Here is an 8961-nt window from a genome sequence, read left to right as displayed (position 1 = left end):
TAAATTGACACTCTTCCTTCCCTGACAACATCCAACCATGGTCACATCCATATCCATCCTCAGGAAACCGACATGAAATCAGCCCATCATGCAAGTCCCTGTCCTCTTCTAGAATGTGCCGCAGAATTGGAGATGGTCCTTAACTCCAGGCTTGGGAGTGGGATGGGCAGGGCTCCCCCTGCTCCCCTGAAGGTGGTGGTGCATGCCTCCTCAGGGCCTCCCACGTAGATTTCTGCTTTCCTGAGACGCTGCAGCAGGGGGTGGGGGTGGGGGTGAGGGAGCGGTCTGCTGGCAGCACCCAGCACGCTTGCCCACAAGCTGGAAGCTCGTCCTCAACAAGCTGAAAGGCAAGTGACGAGAAGCGGTGGGATGCTGTGGGACATGCTGACTGAAGCCTGCCGAGCCCAGACCCTGCTCAGGGACCTGGAGCGGCACTGTCCTCGAGGGGCCTGTTCTGCAGCTTTAGGGGATGGGGGTTGGCCTTGGCTTCCGGCTCTGCTGGGACAGCAAGATCAGAAATCCCCAGGCCCGGTCTCAGGAGAGCACGGCAGGGGTCCTTACCCCTTCAAACACTGCCTTTGGGGAGGCGGGCAGGGGATCAGGTAACCTCCTATTTAAATGTTCACATCTATTAAAAAGTTCACCCTGAAGGAGTAAAATGTCGTGGTGTTTCTAGAAGCAAGTGCTGCTTTTTGAAATTAAAAAAAAAGGAGGAAAGAAAAGTAGTAAATGTGTATAGCAGGCAACCTCTGGCCTTGGCCTCCGGCACAAGAGCCCACATGACCTTCTGACTCATCCTGTCTCTCACGCGCGCACACACACACCAAGGCAGAAAAGGTTTTAGTTTTTGGTTTCTGTTTTTAAAGCCTTTTTATTAAAAAAAAAGAAAAGAAAAGAAAAGAAAAAAAACCAAAATATTTCCCATTGGAGGCTATTTCTTTTTTTGTCTTTTAAAAATTTTATTACACAAATATCTCCCATTCCCACGTGTCAGAGGAAAAGATGTCCTTGCTCTTCCTAAAACCAATAGTGGAGAACGTTTTGAAAACAAAAGTCCAGCTAGCTTCCTTCCTTCCCTGGCCCAGAATCATCCCAGCGTGTCAAGTGAGATAGCATGACTTGTCCCCTTAATGCTTACATTTAATTTAAATTCTTTAGCACAACATTGGAGATTGACTCTAAATCAGCAACAAAAAATATATATTTACAATATTTCTCCGAAAAACAAAAAACACAACCAAACCCTTTAAACATAGTGACTTTAGGAGTTTTATTTATGGAGCAGTTATTTTTTTAATCACCAAGTGATTTTATATTATATATATATAAATTTTCTTCCTTTCCTTTGTGGTTTTTCGCCCCGGTGCTTGGAAAGATGGAGGCAGGGTGTCTGGTCCTGGGGTCTGAGGAGGGCAGCTCTCCTGGCAAGGCCATATCTAAGAGCAGATGGCAGGAAATGCGATGGAACTCCCGGGTTCCTCTGTCTCCAGACTTTCCTTTCCTCCACATGGACCAACCCTCACCTCTAAAAACCATTTCCCCCCTCACAGTCCCAGAGAAAAGGAAAACCCAGCAAGGGCATAGGTCCATCTGCCGCCACTCCTGGGCTCCCTTTTCTGCTGACCAATTTACGTGCGCGGTAAAAATGCTTGTTTTTCCAAACCCAAAACAAACAAAAACCAAAACCCAAAACAAACCATCAGCTTGGAAATTTCTGTTGATGAAATGTCCCAAAGTCAGAGGCACTCTCCCGGCACAATCCCTGCTCTGAAGGGGTCTCTCCACCTCCCCTTTTATAAAAAGACAACAAAACAAAACAAAGTAATCTTTTCAGTATTTTCCACAGGAGCAACCAAAAAAAGGCAGGAAGCTTCCAATTATAGGTCATTAACAATAATATTAATAAGGTTTTTGCTCAATACCCAGGGTTCTTTACAGAGAAGTCCCCCTAACTGAGGCACTCTGGAATAAGTCACTGGCATTTCCTCAAAGTTTCAGCCCCAGGTCGCTGGGGCCTGGAGACCAATGAAAGGGGCAGAGGGTCACGGGAGCAGACTGCTGCTTTTAAGGCGCAGCCAAGAAAATCAGCAGATTGGAAGAAACAGACACAATGCCACCCGTTCCCAGGACCCAATTTTCTCTTAGGAAGCCAGTCAATGCCAGGGTCAAAGCTGGGCTAGGTGGCAAAGAGGGGGCCCCTCTGCCTCTATTGCTTTCGAAGTGGCAAAGGTGCAGCTGGCGTCTCTCCTCGGTGGCTCACACTCAGACCCCTGGTGCCTGGGCTCCTTCCCCTCCCCTGTAGGGCTTCCGGAGGAGGAGAGCCTGACTGGGCTGCCGGACCGGGGCCAGGAAGGGATGGGGCTGGAGGACGAGAAGGCGGGGCAACGTTGTGCTATCGCTATCCTTACTGATGGGGAGCAGAGTGCAAATCCGCATCTATCGTTTATAAGCTCTTGCCACAGGCTGCTGCTATTGAGCATCTCCTCACACACTTAAATATTGACCCAAAAGAAATTCGACCTTTCTTTCTTTCCTTATTTTTTTTTTAAAGTGCAAAAAGCTCTCTGCTGCCCTAGAGAGAGGATCTTTGGACAGGCCGTTCAATGCAAAGTAAAAGGGGGCAGCTGATGGGCTTGACACAGGGCGGTGGAGTGGGAGACACCATGCTCCCCTCCCTCCCTCCACACACACGCCTAATACACTCAGCCACACACACAGAGGCACATGCACACCCCCTTCCACGGCTGCAGGCAGAGGGCAGGTGACTGGCTTCTAAGCAGGACCCACCCCTCCCCCCCCCAAAAGGTGCCAGATGAGTGAGCGCTGGGGCTAAACACAGGCCTGGGCTCTGGGGGCTATACTACACGGGAGGCCCGGAGCCTGCCGGGAGGCAGGTGGGGACATGGCCCGGCTCTCTGCTCCCCCCAGCTGGAGGAGATAGGCTGCTCCCTCTGAGAACACACATCCTGGGAAAGCCCTATTCAGGCAGGAATAGGAACATGTGGAAAAAGGGCAGTAGGAGGGCGAAAAGGGAGGGGAACAAGGAGATGGTGCCTGTCTCAGAATCTGTCTAGAAAGCAATAAAATGGGGTGTCTCTGGGGTAGACAGTTCCAGCTCCTCTGAAGAGCCTCAACCCCAATAAGTGCAACAAGGACCTCATGGTGGGGAAGTCTAGGGTGGGATAACCTCATTATGTGAACTACCACGAGCATTGGACAGGATCAAGCTAAAGGGAGGGGAGAGGAGGGAGAGCAGACACAGACGAGGTTTTAGACACCTCAACAGCACCAGTGTGATCTGCATGGGTCTGGCATTCCTGGGGCTGCTGGCCCCTCCTGCATAAGCCGGGAGAGTGTGAAGGAGGAGAGACACGCACTGGACACCACAAGGAGAACCCGGCCACGGAGACAGGGCTGCTTTCTTCCCTGGGAGTTTCCTCAGAACCAGGCACTGCTGGGGACCATGGATGGGGAGGAGGGCCCCAGGGCCCAGCGCAGATGACAGTTGCACAGACACCTCAAACTGAGAGCCTGACCTCCTGGCAGGCGAGCGAGTGGGCGGGCGAGCAAGCGAGCAGGCACCTTGACAGCACACAGCCTGTGCTTTCCCCTCGGATCAGTTTGCTACTCCCTTCTCCTTAGGAGGGAGAGGAGCAGGCAGGTAAGCCTGGTGTCCCCCACCCTCTCTGCCCTGCCTGTAGGGGAAGGGCTCAAGGGACAGGAGAGCAGAGAAGGAGTGTGACGCTGGCCTCAGAGCCCGTGCAGGTCCGGGGAGAGAGGCTCTCCCGGCTGGGGAGTCAAGGGAAGATCGGTTTCCTGTTCAGTCTGGGCTGGGTGTGTCTTAGCTGATCTTCTGTATCAGCTTCTCGTCAGACAGGCAGTAGAGACTGTTGATGGACAAGTCTGAGATGAAGTGCTCGCAGGCTTTTCGAGTGATCTGCTTACATCCTCGAAGGTCAATCAAGGTGACGTTGGCGATGCGCCGTAGGTAGATCAGGGTCTGGTCTGTCAATTTATTGCAACCTGTGGGGAAAGTGACAAGGAGGACAATGCTATGTATGCATAGCCATAGGAGCCTACTACTGCTGCTCAATTCTCCAGCTTTCCCTTACAATGCTACACAAAAGCCCTCTTTGTTCCATGACTACCTGCCTTAGAGACCACAAGTGCCACTGGCACTGTGGTCTCTGAAGGTCCCCTGCCGCCTCAGTCCCTGCACTGCAAGGCTGACAAAAGTGCAGCTGGCTGGGGGCTGTGCTCCTGGCACCTGACAACTACTCGAGGCCTCAGTCCCCCATCAGTTAAGAAAGGCTAGAAATCCATGTCCTTGTCCAGATGTGAGGAAACAAGTGAACACGGTTTAGTCAACAGACCCAAGTTCTTTCTGTTCTACTGGTCAAGCTCCAGAAAGGGTTGGGACCGCCAGGAGGCATGGGGCGCTGTCTGTCATGTAGCGTCACAGCAGCATACCTGCCATGTTGAGCTCTGTGAGGGAGTAACGAGTGGAAGACCCGACAGCGGTGAGTAGATTGGAGGACTGATCTGTCAGGTGGCTGCAGTGACTGAGGTCGAGTCGAGATAGGAGGGGCATGTGGCGAATGATGAGGCGAAGCGTGGCATCTGTGATGTCAAGGCCTGCTAGCCGGAAGTCGGTCATATTCCGGAGCTTGCTGCGATTGTCCTGACCTGCATAGGTAGGAAAAGAGCCTAGATCAAAACTCTGAACTCCAGCCCAGCTCTGAAGCTGTAGGCAGCTTTAGCTACTTGCTGGCCAGGCCCCCTTGCAGGGCTTAAGCAGAATTGCCCACAGCAGAGAGTGAACAGTATATGGGGGCAGTTTCTGGGAAACCAGACACATTTTCTTTCTTCCCAGCTGCTAGATTATGCCTCACTTACACAGCAAAAGGGTTATGTGTGGAATGCTCCTACCCTTCCCACACTCCCACACTTTTCTAGACCATATCATGCAAGCAGCTTTTAATGTTCCACCTCCACCATGAAGCCTTCCCAGACTTCCTCAGGCTCATACTCTCTAGGCCCCAAACTCCAGTGACCCACAAAATGGACTTACTCCTTTGTTTGTAGGTAATCTGGCTGTAAATAGTTAACCTGCACTTGTACATAGTCCATCACTGTTCTCAATTTGCACTCTTCTGTTCTTCCATAGCATCATTCTGGGACTACCTTAGCTTCTGAGGACAAAGTCTGTTGAAAGACAAAGCTACCCCAAGACAAGCACAGAGAAGTCAGGCCCAGAGCATACCTGGTTTATCAGCCGGTGGAGTCAGCAAGTCCCGAATTTGAGGGTCTTTGATTCCTACTGCCCACCGAAGATCAAGAGTCCTGAGAAGGGGGCAGCTGGAGGTGCTGAGGGCAGAGACTGCAGACCAGGAACAGCCCGCCAGGAGGAGGTCTTTCAGTCCTGCAATGGAAGGAAACGGAGATAGGCAATAATACACTCTGTCAGCACACCCAAAGCCTCAACTGCCAGCTGATCTGACCAAGGGAAATGGATTCCCAGTCTAACGGGGACAGGGACTACGTACTAACCTTATGCTAGTAATTCAGCTCAAAGATTCCTATGGTGTCCTCTATCACATCTTCTAGCTTTAGTGGCAAAACTGATTGCTTAGTTCCTACCAGAGCAATCTAAGTGTGAGTGACTCCCTGTCTTTCCACGACCTCAAAATGCCGAAGGGAGCAAGGGGCTAACCCAGGCAACAACTTACTCAAATCCCCTCTTCCCTGGCTATGCGGAGAATGCAGGGCTGTCACTAGCACCTCATCCCATTCTCTTCGTTGTCTAGTGCAGTGACTGGCCTGCCAGTTGAGTGGCGCCCTGGGGACTGGCAGTGAAGGTGGCCCCAGGTGAATCTCTTGCTAAGCAGAAGGGCAACAATGGCACGGACTGCTGCCCTGAAGCACTTTTGAGCAGCACTGCCCACACCCAGCTTCCTGCCCACTCCTGCGTCCCTGCAAGGACAGCCGCATGGCTGCTCACCTGGCAGCCTATTGACGAGCCACGTCAGTTGTTTTTTGGAGATGTTGGTCCAACTGAGGTCGAGGCTAACTGGCTGCCTCTTGATGATGCCACTTAGAGCCTGGGGTACAATAGCCTTACACCTACTCAAGTCAATTTTTGTCCAGAGTCTTTTGTCGCAGCACCTGTGACAGAAGGAAAGAGAACTAGCTGTCAATAACCTGATCTCCTTGTCGGAGGAGCTCCCATCACAGGCTGCTGGAGGCTTCTGGGAAAAGCAGAGCGCCTGGAGGGTCACCCTGCCTAGGTTCTTCATCAGGCACACAAAGACTGCGCCTGTCATTGTTTTGCCTCACAGAAGAGGGGTTGTCCTTTACAGCAACCCTAGAGGTTAAGTAGTGGATAACTTGACCAGTTCACCCTGATTTACTCTGGGTGGGCTGAGAACATAGCACGGTTATTAGGGACACACAGCAAACAATATACTCTAACCCCTCATTTGCATTAAATGGTATGGCTCCCACCAAAGTGTATATAAGGGAGCATTAAAAAATTTGACTTCTGCCTGCTTGAAGCTACTAGGCTTGCCTCCATTCTCTCCCTTGCCAGTCACTCCCAGCTGTCTGAGAAGCAGGGCGCTATTGGCACTTGCACAGTTCATCCTGCTTTAAGCTCTAGAAAGAGCCCATTACTGCATCAGGCCAAAAGAGGCTCTTTATTATCAGGCCTGGAGAGTCTTCTCCCACCCTTGGGTTTCTGCCTCAGTGCTCTCTCTACATTTTCTAGCCAGACCACAGCAGGACTGAATGGAAGAGGCCTGCCTTTCCACTGCAATCTGCAAGTCCATAGGCCGCAAACAGCACTGCAACATACAGGCTGCTGTTTAATATTTTACAGCCCCCACCTCCCAGCCCAGCCCAGAGTCTGGCTGGCAGGGGAAGGGGAGACGGCACACAATGGGAGTCTTATGTGGCTGAGCCCGGAAACCGAGGGATAGAGCCAGGCAGGCCCACTAGCCCTACGAAGAGAAATATTAGGAGAATTTGGGTAGATCACATGTTAATTCAGATTTGGGAAATAAACTTGTGTTTGTGAAGAATGGAGTCTTTATTTCAAGACTGAAAAAATTTCACCAATGGCAAATGAAACTTCTATGGCAGAAACAAGCCACTTACAATAGGGCAGTGGATCTCAAACTTAAACACATGTCAGAATCCCCTGGAAGAGAATCTGTTAAACACATTGCCTGGTCTACCCCTAGAGGTTCTGATTCAGGAGTTCTGAAATGGACCCTGAGAGCCCAGATTTCTAAAAAGGTGCCAGGTGATGCCACTGGTCTGGGCATTACACTGTAAGAACTACTGTAACAGGGTTTGACCCATATGGAAAGGATATGTCCCATGGTCCAGGAGCTTAGGAAAAAGCAATGCCCCGTGGAAATCTTTGCTCATCACCTTTAGCGATTCTTTCCCCTAAGTGTCTTAATGTTGAACTTGAGAGGAAACGGTAGGTCTCGTTAAGAAGGAAAATTAAGTCTCAGGAGGCTTCAAAACTAGACTCTGCTCGCTGGAGGAAGGAATTCTGGTCCAGATTTAGTGGATGAGAATTAACTGTGGGAAATTATGAGCACCTTCAATTTTTTTGAAAAGACATGTCCATCTCTCTCATTAGATGGAGAGGTAATTGAGGCCGCAGCTTAACTGTAGTCATCTGTGTCACTAGCACCAGAAGAGTGACTGGCACATCACAGGCTCTCAACAAATTGAGTTCAGCTGACGTGGGGAGAAAACTCATGACTCTGAAGTTTTAGCACAAACTGTACAAATCCATCCTCCAAATCAGTTTGCTATACCCAGTAAAGAGAGCTGGGAAAGTATGGAGCAGGGAGAGGAGGTAAAGGGCCAAATCTCCCTGATAACACGTGCAGGCACAACTGGCCACACCTTTAATAGGACCCACTGTCTGGGGAACAGACTGGGTTGATTCAAGCCTTCAGAACCTGACAAGCCTCCAGATGCCAAGACGCATGCTGTTCTCATATGGAAAACCTGCCACCTACTCCCGTACCCCTATTCCTGATCCCTGTATCCCTGCTCACCATTTATACCACGTCTTGCACACTCGCATACATTCACAAAGTTCTCTGCGGCTGAGGTAGCGGAAGACAGACATCCAGACCTCCCGCTGCATCCAGCTTTCGTCTCCATCCTGAGCCCAACTGCCCCGGCCATTCAGCCTGGCTGCACCCCCCTCCTCTGCACTGTCATCTTCCTCCTCCTCCTCCTCCTCTTCCTCCTCCTCTCCCCCCAGCCCCTCCTCATCCCCACGCTGGGGGGTTCGGGCTGGGCAGTGCTGCACTAGCACACGGGGGGAATGGCGAAGGTTGGCAGAGGAGGCCGTGATGGCCTGCAGCTTGGGCACAATGGATGTCCCGTGGAGCTCTTTGGTGGGCCTCTGCAGCGTGACAGTGAGGTACGATCCCCGGATCTTGGCTTTCTCAACTTCAGACAGCTCCTTTTTGCCGCTGGGATTGTTCTCCTTTTCCCGTACCATGGTGCGCTCTGTGGCCTGCAGTCGCAGCAACTGCCGCCGTTTGAAGCGCTCATCGCGGCTGGCACTGTGGTGGTCGCTGGGGCCAGCCCCAGGGGATGACCGAGTCACCATACCCCGGGGGGACACCGGGTCATGGATGAGCTGTAGCATGGAAGTGGGTGAGTGAGGCGGGGGCGTGAGGGGCTCGTCGCAGCTCCGCAGGGGCCGCAGGACTTTGGCTTGTACGGCTTCTTCATCACTCTCTTCCATCTTCCGCTTCTGCAAAACAGGCCCAAAGAGTCAGGTCAGTGCCTCCTTTCTTCAAAACCCTCTAAGTTTACAGTGTGAGCCTCACTGTTGCTCTCAGGGGACTAGAAGCAAGACAGACCACTGCTTTTCTATGGGGAAAGGGACACCTGCGTGCCACAGGGTGGTCATCTCCTCAGAGC

General features: G+C 51.6%; 1 protein-coding gene across 4 annotated transcripts in view; it reads right to left on the bottom strand.

The window, feature by feature from the left end:
- Window positions 1–934: 934 nt before the first annotated feature.
- The window catches only part of KDM2A (lysine demethylase 2A), an 89665-nt gene continuing 81638 nt past the window's right edge, over window positions 935–8961 (bottom strand). For all 4 annotated transcript variants that reach the window (XM_008533638.2, XM_008533647.2, XM_008533662.2 and 1 more), the window contains 5 exons: window positions 8079–8791; window positions 6002–6165; window positions 5264–5422; window positions 4471–4686; window positions 935–4023 (listed from right to left, as the gene is read on the bottom strand). In XM_008533638.2, coding sequence (XP_008531860.2) covers window positions 3842–4023; window positions 4471–4686; window positions 5264–5422; window positions 6002–6165; window positions 8079–8791 — 1434 coding nt within the window. In that variant the 3' untranslated portion in view covers window positions 935–3841. The remainder of the gene's footprint in view (window positions 4024–4470; window positions 4687–5263; window positions 5423–6001; window positions 6166–8078; window positions 8792–8961) is intronic.

This window comes from Equus przewalskii, chromosome 11 (assembly GCF_037783145.1).
Source record: "Equus przewalskii isolate Varuska chromosome 11, EquPr2, whole genome shotgun sequence".
Taxonomy (NCBI): Eukaryota; Metazoa; Chordata; class Mammalia; order Perissodactyla; family Equidae; genus Equus; species Equus przewalskii.
The sequence above is the reverse complement of the archived record's forward strand: the minus strand, read 5'-3'. Positions and strand labels throughout refer to the sequence as shown.